At 38.7% G+C, this 25,791-nt stretch overlaps 1 protein-coding gene across 5 annotated transcripts in view; it reads right to left on the bottom strand.

Annotated features, from left to right (window-relative positions):
• RBM6 (RNA binding motif protein 6) overlaps positions 1-25,791 on the bottom strand; it is a 105,430-nt gene that overhangs the window by 58,545 nt on the left and 21,094 nt on the right. For 4 of the 5 annotated variants that reach the window (XM_023727002.1, XM_023727008.1, XM_023727007.1 and 1 more), the window contains 3 exons: positions 22,689-22,778; positions 21,390-21,459; positions 3,063-3,136 (listed from right to left, as the gene is read on the bottom strand). In XM_023727002.1, the coding sequence (XP_023582770.1) occupies positions 3,063-3,136; positions 21,390-21,459; positions 22,689-22,778 (234 nt within the window). Of the gene's footprint in view, positions 1-3,062; positions 3,137-21,389; positions 21,460-22,688; positions 22,779-25,791 lie in introns of those variants that run through there. The other variant, XM_023727014.1, reaches the window with a different exon arrangement.

Below are 25,791 nucleotides of genomic sequence, written 5' to 3'. Positions count from 1 at the left end.
CTGTAAGTAAAACTTGGAGGAGAAGGAAAATGAGTGACTAGACTGACATTTCATCTTCCACAAAAACTTGCTTTATTCACTCTGAGGAGTCGAGACTTCTCACATTCTTATGTCTCTCGTAAGATTCTGAACTACTGTGTCAGAGTTTGATCCACATCCATTTCCTTAAAGAAATAGTTTTCATGAACTCCAGATATAAAAATAAATTATTTTCCTAGAATTCGGACTGGAAATTACTTGTCACATGGTGGAGCAGGAGGAGATAATCATCTAATTTCAGGTATTCTACATATATTATTCACCAAAAGTCACTGCTCAAAAGTAATGTCATTCCTCAAGAAGCGTTGCCAACTACCCTGTCTAAAACTGCCCCCATCCCACATTCTCTCAATACTCTGCTTCATTTTCTTTACAGTATTTAGCACTATCATATATTGTATTACTTCTGTCTACTTGCTTCTGATCTTCTTTTTCCATTAAAACAGAAGTTATAGTCTGTTTTGTTCACTCTTATATCCCCAGCATCCAGAAAGATACCTGGCACATAGCAGCTACATTTAATTCACATCAGGACCCCATGCAGTAGGTACTGGCATCATCCCTCTTACAGAGGCAACTGAGGCTGAGGGAAGTTAAAAAAACTTGCCTGAGGTAATCTAGGTAGGAAGTAACATCTGACTCCAGAATCTGTACTCTTCTTTTCTACGCTATACTATCAAAGTACAAAACTTTTCCCAGATTAAGATGATGAAAATGTTCTAGAAATGGTGGTGATTGGTGATAGATACACAACACTGTGAATGTACTTAATGCCACTCAACTGTATGCTTAAAACTGGATAAAACAGTTTTAAGTATTATTTTGTGCATATTTTACCACAATAGAAAACAATTCCCCTGGAGATTCCATTCTCAAAAATTTTTTCCATCAAAAAGACTTGCACACACCCTGAGTTGTGTTAAAGATTATTAAGAGAATGCTCAATGGATCATGTAGTCTGTGCAGTTCAGCAAGAGTAGATTCTGTTGTGTGGCAATGCTAGCAGTATGCCCTCTGTCCCATGGCCAAAGGGAGAATAAAAATCTAGAAAATGGGATTGACACAATAAGAATAAGGATATGTACGATGTTTTATTAAGGAATAACTCCAGTGGATATTGAAAATGAGATCAGACAAAAATTTGAAGTTTATATGAGAGAACTCCTTAGGTGATCCATGAGTACCATATAAGCTTTCATCTTTCTTGGTCTGAGATTATAAAGTTCTAGAAGGTAGGGGCTGTCTCTTACTTGTACTCTTGCACACAGCGCCACATAGTACCCTATGCATGAGGATGGCTACCTGTCAAAAACTATCTAACGCTTGGAAGAATTCTGGCCTTGCTCCTGCTTTGTTCTGGTGTCCCATTCACCGGGCAAGGATCAAGCTTCAGGGATATCTGTAAGTCACTCCTCATCACACTGCTTGAGCAAATGAGCATTTGCCCAGATGTGGCTCCAATAGAAGACCTGTCTACAAATAGCCTTGCTTTTAAAGAAGGCTGCCCAAGTTCTATTTAAGACCACTCTCTAGGGGGAGGGATACTTTAGGCAGGATTTTTTGCTGGGGTGGAGGGAAAGGGCAGTTAAGAGGTAGTACTGGTGTTTGGCTCTTCCACTTACGTTTCCAGCACTCACTGTTTTTAGTAAAGTGACCCAGGCCTTAATGACTATTAACTGAAAAGAACAAGATACTTATGAATTAAATGAGCATTCTCAAATTAGGACAGATTGTCAGAATGGAATCGATTATACGCATACAGATTGGGACCTTCATTCTTCCTTCCCAAAGTTGGCAGGTAGCACAGTTTCTGGCACATAATTCGTGTTTATTAAATGACCGACTCAACGACATACACTGGGCAAATCAGTCTACGAGAAGCCTGCCAAATTCAAGGGATATGGTCCTAACCCAATCACTCTCTGAGGCCCTGGCGGTGTTTATAATACTAACAGCTATGGATTCATGAAAGTTTCCTCTAATTAGTGCTTGCTTCCAACACTGACAGCAAGTCATCTCCATACCCACAAAGGGAGAACACGGCCAAAGGACAGAAAAGGGTAAGTGTAATGAGCCATGCTGAGCGAAACGAAGCCGATGAAAGGGCATTAGGCTACAAAAGAGGAAGAGTTTTCAGGTAATAGTACTCTTCTCTGGCAGAGCCTTCTTTAAGATTCTGGCTCACTGCATTTGCACTGTTAAGTACAGGCAGTGGTTACATAAAAATCCAACTACACCACTAAGCTTCCTTTTCCCACCTTACAGATAGAGAAATGGAAGCACCAGAGAGAAAACTAATTTTTCAACGGGAACACCATGACAAGAAGGATTCTATCCATTAGTAATCCTTCCCCAAAACTACCAGACAGGGTTCAATTAAAGACCCAAATGACAGGACTAGTGGCAAGCTGAATACCTCTAGATGGTTCAAATGTAAGAACAGATTCAGATTCACCAGCTCTGACTATATGCAGCCAAGGACTTGAGTACACAACTCCAACTGGCAAAGAACAATGATAAATGCAATAGACACGAGCAATCTGAACCTCTCTCCTCCCTGATGGCCCTCTTGCGAAAGTGGCACATGCAGGCAGGACCTGAGTGCCATGGGAGTTGCCATCAGTGGACTTCACCCTAGGTCCGGGTGTAAGTACTGAGCTAGAATCCCTGTGCCAGGCAGCTCCTTGGGTCACAGGATCTCCATCAGGATCTCCATCTCAGTCACATTCCAAGGGAAGCACTCCAGATCTGTCATTTTTTCCCATCTACTGTCTTTGGAATCTAGTCCAACTGCAATTGGGTTCTAGTTTTAAAAATATACTCTGTACCCATTAACTCTTCTAGAGAAACCTTCCCAGACTCAAATTTTAAGTTTCTCCTCACAACTGCTTTTTGGTTGGAATGTGGTATGCTCCAAAGATGGATTTCTCCTACCTTTCCAAAGTGAAATCATTTGAAACCCCCCCTCCCCATACATAAAAAATATATCCTTCCAGCATCATTTGACCGAAGTATAAAGCAACCTGGTTGGCCTCCATGCATCCGATGGCATCTTCCAAGAGTGAAAACTCCACGCAGACATAGCCATAGTCGTAACCTGGGGACAGCATTTAAATACAGACGGGAGTGGTGTTAGTGCCTTGCAAACACAAAAGACACACTTAAACCCCCTGCTTCTGAACCCCTTAAATGCAAGCCCTCCCAACTAGCCCCTCCCTCCCCTACACTAGGCAAAGCTGCTACTCCAAATAGAAAAAACAATGAAGAAAGACTGGATGTTTCTGGACTTTGAGATTTATTCCAAAATGACTTTTTCTATAAACCAAGAAGATCCTTTGCCCTCTTTAGCACTGATGATCCGGCAAGGGTGTCCCAGGATTGGGTAATCCCACAGAAAGTTCAAGTGGGGACCCGAAACATTTTAATCATAGGCTGAATCTTCTGGAAAAACAGAGTCAATAAGAGCAGGAAAATATCTGGAAAAAAGCATATCCTGAGAGAAGAGGGAGAAGCAATTTATCCCAAAGCTATGCTAACAGAGTCACCACTTTTTAAGCAGAAACCACCTTCAAAGACAGAAGTGCTGATACACTGAGGCAACTATTCTGTTTGGATACCACAGGAGGCTTCTGGTTGGCAGGGGACAGACCATTTCAGGTCTCCTCTTTTTTTCCTCGTTTCAACTCAAGTCATAAGCCAGCTAAAATCTTTATGAAAGGAAGAAGGTGTAAAAGCATAATTAAGTACAAATAGTTGGTTCCAAAATTGTGCTTATGCACAAAGACTGGTGGTGGGGTAAAATGGGATACAGCAGTTGTTAGCAATCAAGCCATGTTCAAAAACTGTATATACCATTGGAGTTATAAAATACCCTTCACCTCTCTCCTGAGCAAATGTCATTTGCAGCATAGGCTGTGGCTCTCATGACCCATGAGAATGGGAAGTCAAAGGATTTACAGGTTGCTGAACTCTAATACTAACCCATCCTATAATTTCCCTGGTACCGCCACTACACGACTACAAAAACAGACTTGTTGATGCAATGCTGCACAAATGGCTTCCATTCTTTCTCCACTGCCTCATAGGATAAAGAACCTTATCTCTAAGAGTGATGCTGTGCAAGTGAAAAACCAAGAAAAAAGTGTGATTTGTTCAAAACTTAGGGAAAGAGAAACAACACAAAACCTATGACAATTTAGAGCACAAAGTATGTAAAATAGGAAACTGGTATCACTGAAATAGGCATCAAAACAATCAAACGAACACCAAACCCACCGCTGTTGAGTCGATTCCGACTCACAGCAACCCTACAGAGCAGAGTAGAACTGCCCCATAGGATTACCAATGCTATAAATCTTTAAGGAAGCACACTGCCACATCTTTCTCCCATAGAGTGGTTCGTGGGTCTGAACCGCCAACCTTCTGGTTAGCAGCCGAGTCCTTTACCACTGTGGTACCAGGGCTCCTTCAAGGCATCAAAGCCCCCACACAAAAAACAAAAAACCAAAACAAAACAAAAAAACCAGGGCAATAAAAAAGCTTAACCTAAGGAAAAAAAGATTAAAGTTGGTGATAGGTTGGATTCCTTGTCACATGGAATGAATGGCCTGAAATGTCTTATTACATAGTAATAAAGCTTTGATTGTAAATTTGTCAAATACTCTTAAGTTCATTATGAAATGTTGTAATGATATAGGTTGATCCTTGCTTTGAGTTTTAGGAACTGATCAGGAAAAAGAAATGAAGGCTACTAGAAATCTCAGCACCACCTTAGGCTGACCAATTCTCTATCCTAGTTTCACAGCTCTGATCAGCATAGATTAAAACTAATTCCTCCAACTTCTGTTTAAATTTATCACAAAATCAATCTATTTGAAAAATTAAATCTACTTTAGAGAAACAGCGTATGTATTTGTATATACCCTACTAACGATGGAAATGGTTTTGTCACTAACTGCTTTCAAGAGAATTTTCTTGTATCAACTCTGAACACCTGATACATAAATTTTATAAATGGCTCAGAACATTCTTGGGAAACGCTGTAGAACAGCAGAAGCAACTAAGATGCCTTTTATCACCAAATATCTACTGCAAATACTCAAATACATGTCCACAGTCACAAAGGGCTAGCCCAGAATAATGGGCGAACTCTCAAGTGTGTTGATTACTTCTACAGAACATCTCAAAGGAGTGTCCAGGTGTGTGGAAAGAAACCCTCTCCATAGTTGCCAAATGAAAAACACAGGGAACTAACACCAAGGTGGCAAAGCCCTGAATTTCCTTTCTGTGCTTAAAGAAGTACCTACAGTGGCTCAGAGGAACCCACGGAATACATGGACAGAGGTGGAGAAGATTCACAATAACATTCATACTTTGCTCAAGGACAGACTTTGATACTAAGCACACTAGAAGGGAAAAGATACAGTCTGTAGAAAACATTAAGAGCATTTGATAGCATCTCTGTACATCAACTCTGCAGTACTACATGTTAACAATGCACTTCCGATTTAATATGAAACTCACAAGCCCAATAGTCAATTTCTTCTACCTGGAACTTAGTTATCAAACAAGAACAGAAATTTAAGGTTAACTTCTAATGTCCAAAACTTATTTAAAAAAAAAAAAAAAAAAAAAAAAGGACCCAGTGTTGATTCCAGGCATTTTGTGTGTTCAAGACTCATGGTTTACTATAAGGATTTTCAGGACTGGCCAACATATAATATTAATGATGCTGCTGCTAAGTAACATTTATATAGCAGTTGCTAGTATAAGGCTTTATTCTAAATACTTTACATATACTAACTTAATCCTCAAAACCACCATATAAGTTAAATACTATTAACCCCTTATTACCCACAGTGAAGCAGGGAAAGAAAGAATAAGTAATTTGTTCAAGGTCACCTCAACGGTAAGAAGCAAAACTAGACTTCAAACCCAGGTAGTCCAGATCCAAATTAATGCTACTAACAACTACACTCTACAGCCTCTTACCCTTTACCAAGATCCTGGACTCATTTAAGTAGTCTGAATTCCAAACTCTACAGAGCCCAATTACTACGCAATTGGATCTCACAAGCCTGAGCACAGCTGAGAACATGTCTATAGTTAAGAAATACTGAAATTAGTAGTACAACCAAAAGAAAACCCATCGCCATCAAGTCAATTCCGACTCATAGCGACTCTACAGAACAGAGTACAACCACCCCATAAAGTTTCCAAGGAGCACCGGGTGGATTCAAACTACCGATCTTTTGGTTAGCAGCCGTAGCACTTAACCACTATGCCAGCAGGATTTCCAGTAGTAAAACAGTTCTAAATAGTTCCTATTCGAAAATATCTATGGCAAAACCATTGCAAGTAGGTCCAAGTAGGCAAGTTAGAAAGCATTTACTCTTTGGGCTGACTATACTGGCTAAAAAAATTCTTCTAAAAAGACAAGAACTAAAGTCTTTTTGTAAAAGATAGTTATACAAAATTATGGAGCAATATGGAAAGATACTTACAGTATAAGCTTTAAAAATAAACACACCCTTGAAGACAATTATGTAAAATGTAGATAGGGAAAAGGACTGGAATTAAATTCATTGATGTCACATCTAACTCAGAGGTTAGAGACAAAAGTCAGCACGTGAGATGAAAAGCATGCATTGTCAAAATCATACCTGAAGACCCCATGGTGAAGAACAACATACCATCTCTCAACATAGGTTAAGTCCAACACAGCCAATTTTTCCTCTAGCATTGCAACAGATCACTTTTACTTCAGTTGACACCAGATAAAGAGGTTGGCTTGCATTTAAGGGCCACAATGTATGAAAAATACATCACTGTAAACACTAGGATCACAGCCAGCACACTGGATACTCACCCTCAGAGAAGCTAAGAAACAGACCGAATAAAGCTGAAGGAACCACATCCCCATCTCTCAAGCTCACTCCATGAGAGGGAAAACAGGATGTGGGATGGGGGAGGGTAGAGCAGTACAGGTGAGTGTTCAGAAGTCTGCAATGCATGCAATGCAACACAGCTATATGCAAAAATGATTACAGTGCTTGTATTACTATAATGGGACAAACAAGGATTTTTTCTTTATTTCCCAAATGTAATTTTATAATTCACAGAAAAAACGCTAGGAGGCACAGAAGATACTCCACCGGACCTAAACATTCTGAAAATGGACAACCAACCTTGCACTCAGAATTGCTAGGAGCCTTAGGTAAGGATTTAACAGATCCTTACCCAAACAGAGTAACAAAAAAGTCTACTTAATATCATTTCCTGTCCTGTACATTTTCTGGGAAGAAGTCTGGTGGGCTGATGGGTCTTTGTACTATTTATATGACTATTAAAAAGTATACCTAATTCCATTTTCCAACTGAAATGTACAGATCTCTCATAGAAATGTGAGTACTCCTTAAACTTTTTTAGGCAGCTGAGAAGGATGAGAACAGAGCAAGGGAAAGAAAATCTATAAAGGTAACATTAAAATGTTACTTCTTCTCCATCTTCACTGCCCATGTGGTTGCCCTTTCCCCTAAAAGGCATCTGTGATGAAAGCTAACGAGGTGCTTAAGGGGGAATAAGGCATAGAAAACGAAGCCTTGATGAATAATACCCAATCCTAGAACTAACTCTTCAGTCTTTCCCCCTAAACAAGCTGACAGTGATGACAAGCTGACAAGCAGACAAACATGGCCCCAGATTGTTCAAGTCAATTGTTAGTCCATATCAGACCCAGCTTTCAGAGCAACTACACAGCAATATTTAGGCAAACGAGATGAGTAGCCCTACCTTCAAACTAATCTAGAAAAATTCAACCTACAAGGTATCAGTTGACTTTGAAAAAGCCCAGAACATACACACTACTAAATGTAAAAGGGGATAAAGATTTTAAAGGACAAGGGGTGGGGGTGGGAGGTTCTTTATTTGGGTATCTTTGAAGGAAAAGAAAACACAGCTCTTTTTCCTGTAAACAAAGGGTACTATTTCTGTGGGAACAAAGCATTATGGATATAAAAAGCACCATGAAAAATCTTAATAAAGATTCGAGAGGGCTTCATTCTATAGGTCCTGTTTTCCTAATTTCATCTCAGTGGAGATAGAGATTTTTAAAAAAGTAAAATATCATCAAATTAGAGATTTTAGCAAAAACCAAAAACAACTGATGCAGGCATCTCAATTTCTATCAATGAAAATAACAGAACAAAGGAGGTCTGTGTGCAAGATTTCTAATAGGTACTTTGCCCTGTTAAACCCTCAAATACATATTTGCAGCTTTCATGATGAAAATTAGGAAAATATCTGATTTATACATCAAACTACTGTCTGGGAAGGATGAATTGGGCCACACGAAATGTATCACTTTGACATCTTTATAAGCACTTTCAATTCTCTCCCCCTCTACTAAGCATATAAGGTCTGCTAGTTTCGGTGGTTTACTAGTAGAATTCTTGCCTTTCATGTGGGAGACATGAGTTCAATTCCCAGTCAATGCACCTCATGCACAGCCACTACCAGTCTATCAGTGGAGGCTTGCCTGTTGCTAAGATGTTGTAAAGCTTTTAGCAGAGTCTGCGAACTAAGACTAGGAAGAAAGGACTAGTGATCTACTTCTGAAAATCAGCCAATGAAAACCCTATAGATCACAATGGTCTGATCCACAACCAATCATGGGGATGGTGAAGGACTGGGCAGTGCTCGGTTCCACTGTGCAAGGAGTGGCCGTGAATCCAGGGTCAACTCAACAGCAGCCAACAACAAAAACAGCTTATGATAAAACAGCTGAAACGAGGAAGATGCATGACAATTACTTGGAAATTGCATGTTTTTCTATTTTATTTGGTTCTCTATCCGCGCCAACCAGTTATTTAAAAAAAAAATAATAATTTTTTTCTTTTTTTTTTTTGAAGAGCAGTTGAATTTTCAAGTAGTTTTGAAAGTGCACACTCTATCCCAGGGTCACTTCATTCTATGATGGTTTTCTAGACCCAGGATAGTATTTGTTAGGTAACTCTCATCCTTATTCAATTCATTTCAATTCCTGAAGCATTAGCAGTGCTATCTGATCACAGTGGAGGGCACTGTCCTTGCCCTCAGAATTTAGTCTAAGGAAGAATTATGACAAGTTCAGACAGACACTGACCACAGCAAGATGCTATGTAAGTTGCAAAAGGGGGTAGTTACTCTTTACAGAGGCAGCAATTTAATTGAATTTTTGTTCAAATAATACAAAAGGATTAGGTTCAAAACAAAACAAACCAACCAGCCGTACAGAGCAACTATTAGGAGTAAGAAAAGGGCCTTTGCAGAACTGCTTTGCCCAGGCAAGAACACTCCAGCCTGGCAGGAAAGGAGGCACAGGAGTGACAGAAGGGATCGCCCAGGAGACGAGCAGTGCCAAAGCTCCAGCAAGCTGCCCATGCACAGAGGTGATCCTAAAACAGGAGCCCCAGATTAGGGGTGTGTATGGAAAGAGGGGTCTTTTTTTTTCCCATTTCTGTATCCCCAACCCTAGCATTATATCTAGCCATGATGGTGCTCAGTGTCACATCAAACGAAATGAGTATCTTCACTCCTGCAGCACACGAGACCAGTAACTTCTATATGAAAAAAACCCAAATCCGTTGCCATCGAGTTGATTCTGACTCATAGCGACCCTAGAGAACACAACAGCACTGCCCCCATAGGTTTTCCAATGAGCAGCTGGTGAATTTGAACTGCCAACTTTTTGGTTAGCAGTCAAGCTCTTAACCACAGTGCCACCAGGGATCTCTAACTTCTGTAGTTCTGTATATATGCAGAAGCTATAGCTAGCTCACCTACCTCACCAGGTGAGGCAAGCCACTTCTTTCTGGGCCTGGGTTATCCTGTATGCAAATTAGCAATGATGGCAAATCTTTTCTAGGATGGTTCAGGGGTACAATGAGATAAGCACAGCCCCTCTGAGCTTATATGCCCCAGTATTAACATTTTAGCCACTGAAAGGCAGTATGAATTTCTTCAGTGACTTCTAGTGTATACTAAGAACACTTCCCCTATAGGTCACGGAACTATTTTTATTTTGACTGGAAAGAAAAATATGGCTCATAAACATTTTTTTCCCACTGCCTTGGCCCTCGTGCAAAAAAGGTCAAAAAAAAAAAAAAAGTGTGGGGGGGCTACTCAACAGTGTTCTCCAGGTAGTCATTTTAAAATATAGGCCTATTCTTCATTAAGGTTTCCCTCCAAAACAATCCATTTCATCAAATATACTTGTACATTTGTCAAACATATTCATTGTCTGATAAACAAGGTGAGCACTTTCTAAGGTTCCATGTTAATCCAGAGACTAAAAAGAAATTTTTTTTAATTTCTAATATAGAATTTTTAATAAATTATAACAATACAAACAACTGAATCAAAAACTCTACTCCTTCAACATAACACCATTACATGGTTTTACAAATTAAAATTTAGTCTGTTGGTACCTTTTTGGGGAAAATTTCTCGGAAGGTTCTACTCATCCAATGTTTTATTTACAGAGTTTGCACATACATGTTAACTAATACTTTGGGGCTGAAGAAGCATATCCCTATACTTACACAAATATGATCTGACCACAGATTCACAAAATACCTCCATCACTGCCTGAAATTTCTGTAGCCTGGAGGGTGACATAAGATAAACTGGCTAATATTTTCTTCTTTGGTTTGGAGACAAACAAAGGCAGGGAATGGTTTAAAGACTGCAGCACAAATCTAGCTGATAGTTTACTAGGAAAAAACTAACAAAACCTATGCTATGATTTTCCTACTCTGTCACCATCATTCAGGGACGCTTGATTCACTTTTTAAAATGACATTATCTAGTCACCTTCTCTCATCATAGCTATGAAGTGCTACTCCATTGCTCCTTCCCCAGCTCCTATACCTGAAGATTTCCTAACACGCACTTGACAACTATGACAATCAACGTTCACTTTTGATAAATGCAAAAGCACTTGCAGACATTCAAATTAAACAAGGACAAAAGGAATATTTTGTTTTATTTTCTTTGGATTCCTTGCTCCTCGCCTCCCTCCTTAAGCAACTTAATGAACCACCCAAAATATAGATCAAGCCAATTAATCTTTTTTTCTCTTTCCATGCCCAATGTAGTATAAAAAACTAATTTTTTTTTTTTTATAAAAAAGAGGGTGAAGGGGAATAAAGCAGTAGGCCCAACACAGTCAAGAGAACAGGAAATCCCACAACAAAAACTAACATTCTTTGAACAGGGTCAGGACTAAGTTCTACAAATGAAGTATCACCGTTATTCTTCCTTATCCTGGTTATTACTTAGGTACATTTCGAGATGGTTTGGAAATCAGGTTTCAGATTGCTCTAAACACCTCAAAGCACTCTCCGTTATGTAAAAATTCCTCTAAAGGGAAAGGAGCCCTCTTTGAGAAAGAAGAAAGGACAGGGAACCTTCTCCAACACCGAAATAACCAAGATCTTTCAAGATTTTCCAAGGTCTACCACATACTCCAACAAGATTGAATGAAACAGCGCCTCTCTGGAAATTTACAAATTCTTGCAACCCAACTGCATTTTAGAGGTTGAAATTATTCTTTTTTTAAAGTATGCATTGGAACAGCAGCACAATGAGCCTTCTTCCAAAGCACACACAAAAAAAGTCAGATCCATCTGTATGCATTTTTCATTTTTTCTTCCCTATTTTTTCCTATAACACCCCTGAAAAGCACAGCTTTTTTTACTTTATCTCTCTGAAACTCAGGGAACATGAGAAACAATTATTTGCTGATCTCTGGCCAATGATTACCTCCAAGCATTCATTTATGTGTTATTTTCTTTTAATTTGGTTGCCTCTGAAAGTCCTATTATTTGTCATTCTCCAGTGACTTTAGGATCAGAAATGACCAAATACTACATCAAAAGTTATCCAGAGTAGTCAAATTCTTCAAACTTTTAGCCAAACAGTACACATGAGGTGTAAGAACTCCCAGGTCCCTTTAAAAAAATGAAATTACAAGACATTGCTGCATGTTCAGAAGAGGAATACAGAATACTCATCCCGGATACCCATTTTCCACCAAAACTGAATCCCTAGGAAGGGCAAAGGTTACATCGCTCATATTCACCTGCATATCTCTAGCATCTCAACACTACATAGATATTGACTGAATAAACGAATCAATAAACAGTAACGCTGGCCAGTAGTTTTAATGATAGAACCATACGCTAACCAGAATGGCACATATTTGGCAGGTAACACCAAAGGATGAATCACCATAAGTTTTTCAAGGTTATAGATTGCTGTTTTATTAAAAAAGATAAAAATATAACAACAGTTCCTGCACATAGTATAATGCACTAAACTGAGACTAGGGACAATCAATTATGAGCTCTACCAGGAAGGTATAAGTACAAATCAGTAGGCCATTAACATCTGTGCTAAATCTCTGTGAACATTCTCTATATTCAATCTTTATATGACATATCAACCAATTTTCAAGAAGGCTTTTTTAAAAATTAAGATAGAGTTCAAATACCATAAAACTCACCCTTTTAAAATATATAATTCAGTGGGTTTTTTAGTATGTCCACAAACTACTACAACCATCACCACTAGCTAATTCCAAGAAGGCTTATATTTACATCAGGTAGAAGACTTAAGTGATAACCTAAGCAAGAAACATGGAAGCAGGTAAAAATTGTTTTAGTTGACATTCTGGGGAAAGGGAATGTAAGCTATAAAGGGTGAGCACAAATCAGACGTTCTAGTGCAAGCGGAAAGGCAAAGAAAAGCCAATGAATTTTTAAATCCTGCAAATAGTTTTTAATGGACAGCCTCTTTGTTGTCCATTTAAGATAAATGCATAGAAGATTTCATCTCCCTGAACTGAAGATGGGAGTCAAGCAGTTCCCTGCACTATACAGGCTGATTAATGACCCTTTTCTTTTCTTCTTGCTACTCCAGCAGAGGAAACTCTTGAGTGAATTCTTCTAACCACCAAAAGGCACAGAAAGCTCCATGAAGCCTTATAAAACCTGAAAGGCTCAACCAAAGTCACCTGAGTATCTGACAAAAGAGACAAGTGAGAACTACAGAAGCCAGGAGAAGGGCAAGGAACTCAACAAGGCAGTGGAACTGACAGAAGGCTGTCAACAAGAGTGCAACCATCTTCCCCAATCTCAGAGAGGCAAACCCCATCTAAAATAAATCATTGTGGGGCAATCCAGGACATAAATAAAGGAATCACATGATCATTTCAATTGACACTAAAATGGCATTTGATAAACTCCAACACCCATTTCTGCTAAATCGTTCTGGAGAAGAGGATATAACCTGCGTATGTCTCAAAATTCATATTCCAGAAGATACAAAATTGGGAAACTTCTTTAATCAGTGCTTTTCTGGCTTTATCAACTGCTACAGTTTTCATGCCCCAGGCCATGTTTTCCTCAATAGTAAGGCTGATCGTACAATTTTTCCCTTAGAATTTGCTTTAAATAATGTCGTCAGATCATCTTTTATCATGACCATGCACCCTTGGCAGTTGGCTGAACTTAATCCTTTTCTCCCAGAAAACACTATTATACTTAATGAGATTCCCTGCTGCATTTCTGCCTGGACAAGGGGCAAAATCTCATCCTAAAACATCTCCGTTACGCCTAGCCATTGCCTGAGCCCTACCGAAGCCTATCTCCAACCATGTTTCTTAGGGTCAGGTGACACATTCACATTCCCTGGTCAGGTGAGACTGTAGTGTATCCCCAAATCCAGACTTCAAGGAGGTTAGCCCATGGTATTGAATTTCATCTGGGGAAAAAAAAAACCCACCCAAATTTAGTATGCTCCTGCTTCCTATCATCACTCCCACCATCTACTCTGAGAACCTAGATTATCATCATATAGTATAAAAACGTTAGAAAGGCCTTGGGAGAGGCATGTCCTCCACTGGAGGCCAAAAGACTTCATGATTTTATTTCCTCTCTGGGCCTCTAAAAGGCAAGCAAAGCAATCAGAAATAGAGCAGTATCTTAAGATACTCCATCTAAGGCTGCTATAATAAAAAATAAATTATTCCCTAACTTTGGGGATATTCTTGTAGGTAAAGGTCGGCAGTTCGAATCCACTAGCCACTCCTTGGAAACCCTATGGGGAAGTTCTATGCTGTCCTATAGCGTCACTATGAGTCAGAATAGACTTGACGGCAACGAGTTACAGGAAAAAGGAAGAATGGGGGGTAGGGAGACACCAAGGTACAAGACAGTCCCTTTTCTAAAACCCACTACTCACACTCAAATCGAATGCATGTGACATCTCAACTCCTACTCAGAAAAACATCCCATCCTCCAAAACAGTCTATAATTTAAGAATTCTAGTAGAAAAACATATTAAGGCGTTTTGCATCATTGTCATGCTATATTCTCAAAACAGCTATCTGTCCTACCTCCAAGTCTTATGTGTGGTTTAGGTAGAGACCCCCAAGGCTACATAGTGTACTAACTAAAATCTACAGAACTGGTGGTCCTCATTTCTGAATAGAGTGATGCCCTGGGTTATGAAGATGTCCCATTCTCAGATCCAGAATGGGACTCTATATCCAAAATCCCCGTGGAAAGGTAGCATGCAGGCAGTCCAATAAAAGTCAATGATGGTATTAAAAGTTCCCTACCAGTGAGAACAACTGCTATATAGTATACTTGCTGACAGCAGCTGTTCACTGCAAACTACCACTAGCCATCCTTGCTAACTTAAGGGGTTTCAACAAAAAGTATCAAACTGACCAACAAGTCAAACTCCCAGAACAAAAAGTGAGTTTCATCTCAAGCACGAGGAAGGCTAACTACTCAAAAAGGGGGGGTGGGGGGGGAGCTATTTGAGTTAAGTTAAACCAGTAATCCTAAAGCCTTGCTTTTCAAGACAGTACTGGCATTCTCCTTTAAAGTCAGCAGCAAGCCCTGGAAAGATACTTGTTCTCTCTTAGGCCATCCCTCCCCTCACTAGCTGGCAGAACTGAACCTCAAACTCCCCTTGGACACTAAACCTTAGTGCCTTACTGCTCTCACAGGGTCTACAGGGACCCAAGAGTCCAGTGAGCCCCTATTCTGCAGCAAGTGGCACACCACCTAACGAGGTTCAAATATATCATGACCAGAGACAACTCAATCACGTCTCTGCTCAAGGTACTTAGCCAAGTTTTTCATTCCCAGCATCTACACCAAGGCACTCTAATATGAGAGGTAATTCCTTAAAATTAGCATGGGAATCACAAAATACCCATATTCTCTAACCCTCTACTCAAAACCTTTGGGGTTGGAAACTTTAAAAAGGAAGTAAATAAGCCAAATCACAGGTAATTCCAAAGATGATCAAAATTAATCCTAATTCCAGTACCTCTCCCCAGTCTCACCTGATCCCTTCAGCACCGCATCATGGGATTCTTCACTGAGCGTGTTGGTCTCCATTCCGCCACCGGGTCCATCCACTGCCTCCATGAGAATCGCCCAGCCCTAAAAAATGCCTCTTGGCTTCCCAGACATTCTTATTTTTTAAGCTCAGCCACCTTTCCTTAAGGCTTATCTGTAAATATCTTCCCCAAATGTGGTACCAAACCTGATAAGACTCTTGGTTGAAAACAGCACCTTCTGCAGTTTTAGAAGAGGTGACAAGTAATGTGTTATTTTCCAATCAGCCTATGGCCAGTTTTTCCCGGGAAACTAAAAATGTTTACCCATCTGTTCTGTAAATGCCAAAAACACTGCAAAGAGGTGTATTTACATTTTCCAATTATACTTTATTTTTTCCAAATGGTGTTAAATTATTGTATTTTTAGCTACTCCACTTGGGATACCATAAACTAGGCCTATTTTTGTGTTATTAATGCCAATTCTCCAATTACACAATGCATTTTTGCCCCTAAATTAAACGATTCTAAGTTTTTCTTCTCAAGGCACTTTTGTTTAACCAGTACGGAGGTAAAAAACTCAAACCATTTCAGTTGTGAACAATGAAAGGATAGTAGCCTGTTACCCTTAAGAAATGCAGAGTACAGGGGGCCTCTGATACAATGTCACTTTCAGTATATCCAAAATGCCAGAGTAAGAGATCAAGGAACCTGGCCACTGCAAATGCTCACTTCCAAAGAAATTTCCTTCCCAGTGCCACAGAAACTGCATAGTGCCCATTCACCATGTGAACACTGATAATCGAAGAAAATATTGCTTCTGCCTACTAACACCATCTTAGTAATCCTCTTTGTGATACCAGTTAATGAAACAGTACTAAAATAATTCTGTAGTACTTCAGTTACTACAGAATAACTTTCCATGTTTGAGACTTATTAGGAAACATAATCCAGAAGCTGGAAGTATCATTTTTATTTAAATTGACTAAATGGTATAAATCCCTTTTGGGGGGGGGGGAGGGGGGAATCACAGCAAGCTTATGTACTCCATATTCTGAAAGTCTACCTAAAAACCAAGAGCAATTCTGTCTGCATTCACATCTCACAGAAACACTGTGAGAATGAGAAGATACATAACGATTCCAAGCTCTCTGGAGAAAGTATACTATACAAGCAGAAAGAACAACTAAGAACATGAAATAACACCATTCCAGCTCCTGCCGCAGCCATGTACAGCAGGGGAAATGACATATCAGACAGGCAAGGCATGTGCTTGGCATGGGCTCCCAAGGCACACAAGCATTAGCCTTTTCTACTTACAGAAGGACTACTTGCTTATTAAGTCACTTTCAAGCTGTGCAAAAAAGTTAAAGACTAAAGAATCCGAACAATCTACTGCAGTGTTCCTCTCATTTCAGGGCACATCAGAATCACCTGGAGGACTTGTTAAAGCACAGACTGCTGGAACCCACCCCCAGAGTTTTTGATTGGGGGGGTGGCGGGCAGGGGAGTTTGTATTTCTAACAAATTCCCAGGTGGTGCAGATGCTGCTGGTCCAGGACCACTTTGAGCACCACTGCTCTAGAACAGGGCACTTGATCACAGAAGCTGTTCATTGTGGTCTTCAACTTGCAAGCTTTCTGCCTGATTGTTTAAGTAAACAAAATACCTCAGCTTTATGTCAGCTGTTCAACTTTTTATTGGAAATAATTTCAAAATTACAAAAAAGTTAGAAGAACAATAGTACAAGGAACACAGTCACATACCCTTTACCCAGATTCACCTATTAATAACATTTTGCCCCATTTGCTTTATCATTACTCTTACTCCCTTTTATCTATCAAATCTATTTTTCTAAGTCATATGAGAGAAAGCGGCATATTTCATGGTCCTTTACTCCTAAAAACTTCAGTGTGTACTTCCTAAGAATAAGGATGCTCTCTTATACAAATAGTAGTTAACAACTTTAGTGAATTTAACACGGATATACCACCACCACAATCAAGATATAGAACAGTTCCATAACCCCCCAAAATTCCCTCATGCTGCCACTTTATAGCCCAGTGCCTCCCTCAACACCCTGGCAGCCACTGTTTTCTATCTCTATAATTTTGCGTTTTCTAGAATGTCATATAAATGGAGTCATATAGTATGTAGCCTTTTTTTTTTCTAATTGTGGTAAAATACACAGAACATAAAATTCACCACTTTAAAGTGTACAATTCATTGACATTTAGCATGTTTACAATGTTGTGTAACCATCACCACTATCTAGTTCCAGAACATTTCATCACCCTAAAAGGAAACCCTGTACCAGTTAAGCAGTTACTCCCTATTCCCCCTTCACCTAGGCCCTGGCAACCAGTAATCTGCTTTCTGTCTCTATGGATGTGCCTATTGTGGATATTTCATATAAATGGAATCACACAATATGTGGTCTGACATCTTTCACCCAGCATAATGTTTGCAAGGTTCACCTATATTGTAGCATATACCAGTACTTTATTCCTTTTTATGGCAGTACACAGCCTTTTGAGTCTGTTTTTTTTCATTCAGCACAATGCCTTTGAGATTCATCCATGCTGTTAAGTGTATGAGTAGTTTCTTCATTTTTATTTTTGAGTAGTTTTCCATTGTATGGATATACCAGAGTTTGTCCATTCACCAAAGACGTTTTACTCCTTTTTCCAGGAATATAATCATATAATTCAAGGTAATTTACAACTAATGGTGTTCTAAAATATTTGCAAATGGAAAATGAAGAACTCAGATACACAGATCATACGCAGGTTCACAATCCCTTAACTGCAATTTCAAAATCCAAAAGCCCTTAAATATCTAGGGTTTTTTGGTAAATTTGCAGTGAAGTCATTTGGAAGGAAATTCTGACCTACACTACAGAGTCTCTTTATAGTCTTTATTTAGTCCTCTCATTGAGACTGTTCATACATTTTGCTGCAGAAGTATTACTCTGTCTGAGTATACATTCCCACTGGGAGAATTAAATTATGTATGATGTATCTTTCTAAATGTGTATTAATTTTCTAAATCAGACAATTTCATAAACTCATCTGACCCACAGGTTTTAGACCAAAGTTGTGGGGGCAAAAGTTAAATTAGTACATTATTAGAGTTAGTAAACACACATTAATCTTTTCTGTTATAGATCAGCTCCCCGTTACATCAACTGAAAGCATGAACTCTGCCCCAACATCCCCAGTCTCACAGGCAATGCCCACCCTGCACGGTCTCTGCAGGTTATCATCCAGCCTAAAAAAATAATTGGCACTTTTCATTTATAATAGTTTCACCTTTTCCACTGAAATTCACACACAATCCTTTAAAAATTAAATGCTAAAGTTCTCAGTACACCTGGTTGTTACAAGGCATATTCTTCAGTAGATATTTAAAAACTACACTGCTGTAAAACCTAAAATACCATTTAATGCTTCTCACCTGTGAAGAGATCACAGCTGCTCTCCACACACAACACAGACATATACTCATTTATTCATTCCATGCATACTGGGAAGCGACCAAGTGCCAGGCAGAGTGTCAAGCATTGGGAAACAGCAGGGAACAAGATAGACAAGTTTCCTGCTATCATGGTACTAACTCTCTAATGGGAGGAATAAGGCATACAAAACCACTGAGAAAAATATAAGTGATAAATCCTACAATGGAAAATAGGATAAGATGGAGAGTGAGAGGTGATTTTAGACTGGATGGTGAGGCAAGGCCTCTAGAGGTGAAAATGAAACCAAGAACAAAACCTCGTAAGACAAGTAAAGATCAGAGGGAAGAGCCAGCGCAAAGGCCCTGAGACAGAAAGATGTTTGTCTTGGTCAGGGTTTAGAGACTGGCTCAGTGTGGCAAGAACATAATAGGTAAGGTGGAGAGCGGTAGGGGATGAGATCAAACAGGCAAGGGCCAGATCATGCAGGGCTTTGTAAGTGAGAACGAGGAATTTGGAATTTCTTCTAAGTGAGATCAATGGCTGTTAAGAGTATTTTAGGCATAGGAATAACATGATCTAACTGATATTTTCAAAAGTTCATTCTACTTGCCACATAGAGATGTAATATAGGTAACATGGGGCTGGTAATTCAATTCTTTCATTAAAAAAAAGAATAACAATATAGATATTTAAATACCTAAAATACCCTTTATTTCATATAATAAAATGCCAAGATTGCATGTCTTGAAAGGTGTATTTTTCTTTTACCACTGTCCTGAAGATTTCATCTTTGGTCTGCCAATTATCATTCAAATAGCCACCACAGCCGCAAATTTAAGAACTTCTTCTTTGGACCCTAAAAAAGCCCGTTGCCATCAAGTCAACTCCGACTCATAGCGACCCTACAGGACAGAATAGAACTGCCCCATAGTTTCCAAGGAGCGCCTGGTGGATTCGAACTGCCGACCGTCTGGTTAGCAGCCGTAGCTCTTAACCACTACGCCACCAGGGTTTCCATCTGTACCCTACACATAAATACATTTTTTACTCTGTTAACAAATCTGACAATACAAACTGAAAGTCAATCCAATGAATACTAAAAAGCCAAAGAGTTTAGACTGCTGCTATTTAAACATCAAGACTTCTCTTCTTTTCGAAATACACCAATACTCAATGAAAGTACAGTTCATGAAACAAGCTCAAAGATGAGGCTATTACCCCGTGAGTTAAAATGCAACTCCTGCCTGTAAATTGTACTTTCAGTTTCCAAAGTAAATCAAGAAAGTGTATGAGACACATGCAAAAAAAAAAAAAGTACATTACTGTACTTCTAACTTCCAATGGGGGCGGGGAGCACCACCAGCATGAAAGTAACCCACAGAAGTGAGGTATACAAGAACAATATAACTACTCTTAGTCATGTTTCCATAAATTCAGGGTTGATGCTTTTAAAACATAGAAATAATTAGCTGTCTGAGAAATACTGCTTTTGAGTTTCTTCTCAAATTGCAAAAAAAAAAAAAAAAGTCTGTGCTTAACATGAAGACCAGATTCTTTCAAGCATAAAAACTTATTTTGCAGATAATTTCCCTCTGCAGAACCAATCTGAAGGAGAAGCTATATTGGTAAAGCAAAAATGTTATTCCATGGTAAACTGTTTAAAAGCATATACTAATACGCTCTGAGCTGAAGACTTCTTTAACTGAGTTACTAAAACTTCAAGTTCTATGAAAAAAATTAATGTTCTTTCTTCAACTTAAAATTCTACAAAATAGATCACCTAAAGAATGTATTTATTTTTAAACTATTTCATATTATGGAGCCCTAAAAGACCCAGCCAAAACCTTGAATGCTTGGCATTTCACTTTTCACTACCTTTTCTATAATAAGATTTGAAGGAGCTAACTGAACCTGGTACCCTGAAATACTAGAAGAATACTCTGAAAAGTGTGATCTGTGATTTCAGACCACAGAATAGAGGTCAAAGAGAAAGCTCTTCTGGATTTGTTCATGGATTTCAACAAAATAGCCACAGCAGGACTCCATTCTCAGAACAAGACTGAAAATTCAAGAAACCACTAATTTGTACATTTTCTTTGGGAAGGTGTCAACTTCCCTCTAAAACAATGAAATGTAAAATACATAGCAAGTTTATTAAATCCTATTGTGCTCAGAGTTAAATATTCCACCATGATGAAGAATATAAAGAGTAAATTTAATGATTTAATTACATAAAATATACTCAGGGACAAATGCTGCAACACTCACTTTGTATCTATTAGGCACTGAGAACTGGAACATGCATCCACATTGCACATGTGTGGATAAACATCCCCAAAGAACCACAGCTAAGACTAAAGCTGGCTGTTACTTGAAGGCATCTGGAGGCTTCTGGAAATCTTAATTGTGGTTTCTTAAGAATTTTGAGTAGCGCATGCTATAGAGATCTGACAAAGACCCTTCCTAACCCCAAGGCCACATGCATATAAAGAACCTCACCTGTGGTATACTCCTTCAACTGCAAGTCCTTTATAGGAATGCCATCGGGAGTCCGAAAGGCGTTAAGAATCTGCAAGAATAAAGTGTTTATACTAATGATATAAATTGCAGTCAAACCCTGAAGATTATATTTTCCCTACTGGTTTTCATTCTACACAATTTAAAGCCATTACTTCATAAAGGCAAAAATCAAGCCAAGCACACTACAGGCATTCAAAAATGTTGAATGAGTGTAATTACTCAAAATTTCCCATGTATATGAAAAAGGCTGAATAGCATAACCTTCAAGAAGTTATGAAATCAAACTGCCTGCATTCCAAACCCAAGCTCTCCTGCTCACTTGCTGTGTAACCTTAGGCAGGTTACTTAACCTTTCAGTGCCTGGTTTCAGTTTATTCCAGTTCAGAGCCATGGTACTTGAACTCCCTTGGCCTGGTCAGTTCTCTTCCTCATCTTCAAATGTTCTCTCACAGCATTCAGGCTTGGGTTCACATTTCACTTCCTCAACAATGGCTTTCCTAACCACCCAATCTAAAACAGCCCCTGTACCAGTGCTGCTCTAAACTCTTACTTTAGTTTGAAAGCATTCATCACTGCCTGAAATTACGTTATTTATTTACTTGCTTACTTTTTTATTATCCATGGAAGTAGCAAATTTATCATGCTGACTTTTATATCACTCGGTGCCTTGAGCAGTGCTTGGCACACAACAGTGTTAGTATTTTGAGTGAATTAATGAAGAATACTTACTCATAGGAAGGATACTGTAATAATTAAATAAACTAATAATCATAAGTATCACACAATGCTGGCACAGAGTAAGCATACAAAATCTATTAGCTGTTATTGTTATAATATTCTAACCAATTCTTCTATAAGTTCAGCCATAATTTAGTTAGCCATTTCTTGAACACTGGGCAGTTAGGCAGCTCCCAGTTTTTACTAATGTAAATAAGCTGCATCTTCATGTATGATTTCAACCTTCCCTGCTTGGATTATGCCCTAAAGGATGATTACCAGATCTAAGAATAGCAATCATTTGTCGTATTTTTTTTCTTTAAATAAACCTCACCTCAATGACTATATAACTGGTGGAAACTGAAGAAGCTCTATGGATTGTACCAATGTCAGTTTCCTGGTTTAGATATACTACTGTTAGGCAAGATGTTAACGCTGGAGGACGCTGGGTGAAGAATGCACAAGTTCTCCCTGTACATTTCTCTGTATCATCCTGTGAATTATAGAATTTTTCAATATAAAAATTAAAAAATTTAATTGATTAAAAAAAAAGTATCTCACCTCTTCCTTTGTGGTGTTTTCAGACACCCCACTTAATCGAATAAGCCTGCTTGGTTTCTCCTCACTTGGGCCAGTCCTGTAATCTTGATCCTTGAATTCAGAATAAAATTATTTCACAAATAAATATTTATTTAGTGTACAAAATGAAACTACTATGCAATACAGATACTCAAGATCAGAAATGAAAATGACTTGCAGCATGAGAATAAGAAAAACAACAAACTTTGTTCTGAGTCCTAAAATTTTATTTCAGATCCTTAGAATGCAAGTGTGCTAAGACCAAGTCTCTTGAAATAGTAAAGCAGAACATTAAGAGAAACAGCACTGAATAGTACTTTATAATCAAGAGGAAAAACACTAACATATTCTCCAAATCATACTTAAAATGAAAGGGAAAACATTTTTCTGAAACTATAATTTTCCCTTTCTGAATGAACAAATAGCAAAGAAATTTAAGCCAGATGTCATTTATCAAACATGCCATCTATACACAAATTTAAGAACAAAACAAAAGATGTCATCTCAGTCTAAACCATACAACGGTATAATTCAGAAAAATCTGCATTTTCCATATTTACTAAAGTCTCTGCTCCAACTGATTCCCCTCCATTTCAAGTTATCAAAAAGACTTTAACTTATGAGAAAAAGTCTCCTATAACCTCCCAGTTATGCCCATTATGCTGGCATAATTACTAACAGTCTCCTCTTGTACTCTTGAAAGAGTTATGATTTAGACAATAAATCATATGTCACTCAACTTTAACATACTCAAAACCCATTATTTGGTTAAACTGTCTTAGTATCAGTATCCAAAATAACAGAAACCTGAGTAGAGATGGGTAAAATCAATTTTAAAAGATAATATTTTCATTGTCCAATTTTTAAGCATAACCCTCCTTGCTTAGATTACATATATAAGAAATTTAACGTTTAAGTCAATTAAATTAGCTGCAAAAGGACACCTGTGACATTAACATCATCTCCTCATGCCTAGGGAAAGGCTGCTAGGTTTACAGATATTCAAAAATGTTGAATGAGTATAATGTAATCATTCAAAAATTCCCAAGTATACAAGTATATAAGAAAGGCAGAACATAACCTTCAGAAAAATGTGCATTTTCCACATTTACAAAAGTAAATAAATTTAAATAAGAAAATGAACCCTAAACAACCACGAGACCTGACTATGTATGAGTTGCGAGAACCAACTCCCAAAGACTGGTAAACTAACTTATACCAGCTCATTTAAATCAGCACCATAAAGAAAAATAGTGGAACCAAAAAATAAGCACAGAGATATATTTGTGTGTGTGGGTATATATATATACATATATATATATATACACACACACACACATACATATATACACACATATATATGTATATACATCCACACACACAACTCGTATTTTTATGCAAATAATGCACGCCTTTTGCATTTGTTTGCCAGCTGTGCTTTCCCCCCATGAGGCACCATCACAAGCGCTGTCATGCCAGTCCTCTTTCACGTTGCTGTAAAAAAAAATGAGCATAGTATACTTATGAAAATATCTCGCAAGGGAGGGCATAGCCAGCAAATGAACACAGAAGGCGTGCATTGCTTGCGTAAAAATACGGTATATAGGTAGGTATGTATATATGCGTGTATATATAGGTGTATGCATATGTATATGTATCTATGTGACTATGCACAAATACTTACATGTATAATAAAGCACATAAGGGACACAGTTACGGATACTCCTTAGACATAACCAAATACCTCACAGGACTGGATTTCTGGGTTTGAAGGATTAGGACCATAGTCTTGTGAGACATCTTGGACAATTCACATAATACAGCTCATAAAGTTATGTTCTACATCCTTGTTTAGTGAGTAGTGTCTGGGGTCTTAAAAGCTTGCAAGCGGGGTCATGGATTGAATTGTGTCCCTAAAAAATACGTGCATCAATTTTGGCTGGGTCATGATTCCCAGTGTCATGTGGTTGTCCTCTAATTTGTGATTATCCTATATGTTGTAAATCCTAAACTCTGCCTGTGGTTAATGAGGTAAAATTAGATTCTGTTAAAGAGGATAAGGGTGGGATTGAACACCCTTACTAAGGTCACGTCCCTGATCCAATGTAAAGGGAGTTTCCCTGAGGTGTGGCCTGCATCACCTTTTATCTTATAAGAGATTAAAGGAAAGAGAAGCGAGCAGAGAGTGGGGACCTCATACCACCAAGAAAGCAGTGCCAGGAGCAGAGCGCGTCCTTTGGACCTGGGGTCCCTGTGCGAAGAAGCTCCTAGTCCGGGGGAACATTGATGAGAAGGCCGACAGAGAGAGAAAAACTTCCCCTGGAGCTGACACCCTGAATGTGGGCTTTTAGCCTACTTTACTGTGAAGAAATAAATTTCTCTTTGTTAAAGCCATCAACTTGTGGTATTTGTGTTACAGCAGCACTAGATGACTAAGACAAGCGACCATCTAAGATACAACTATTGGTCTCTACTCATCCAGAGCAGAAAAGAAAGAAGGAAACCAAAGATTCAAAGAAAAAACTAGCCTACATGACAATGAAACACAGCCTTATCTACCCTGAGACCAGAATAACTAGATGATGCCCAGCTACTACCACCAGCCATTCTGATCAGGGCCACAACAGACAGATTCTGGCAGAATGGGAGAAAAATGTGGAACAGAACCTCAAATTCCTAAAAAAAAGAAAGAAAAAGGACCTACTAGACTGGTTGAGATTGGAGGACTTCCCGAGACTCTTGCCCTGAGATACTGTTCAAACCTTAAACCGAAACTAACCCGAGGTCGCGTTGTAGGTAAATAAAAGATCGGCTCAAAAAATAATGATTATCACAATTGACATAACAAAGTTTATTAAGAAATGTTCTGCATCTCACTTTGGTGAGTGGCGTCTGCGGTCTTAAAAGCTAGTGAGCGGCCATCTAAGATGCATCAATTGGTCCCAATCCACCTGGAGCAAAGGAGAATGAAGAACACCAAAGACACAACGAAAATATTAGCCCAAGAGACAGAAAGGGCCACATAAACCAGAGACTCCATCAGCCTGAGACCAGAAGAACTAGATGGTGCCCAGCTACCACCAAT

This window comes from Trichechus manatus, unplaced genomic scaffold (assembly GCF_000243295.1).
Source record: "Trichechus manatus latirostris isolate Lorelei unplaced genomic scaffold, TriManLat1.0 scaffold00001, whole genome shotgun sequence".
Lineage (NCBI taxonomy): Eukaryota > Metazoa > Chordata > Mammalia > Sirenia > Trichechidae > Trichechus > Trichechus manatus.
The sequence above is the reverse complement of the archived record's forward strand: the minus strand, read 5'-3'. Positions and strand labels throughout refer to the sequence as shown.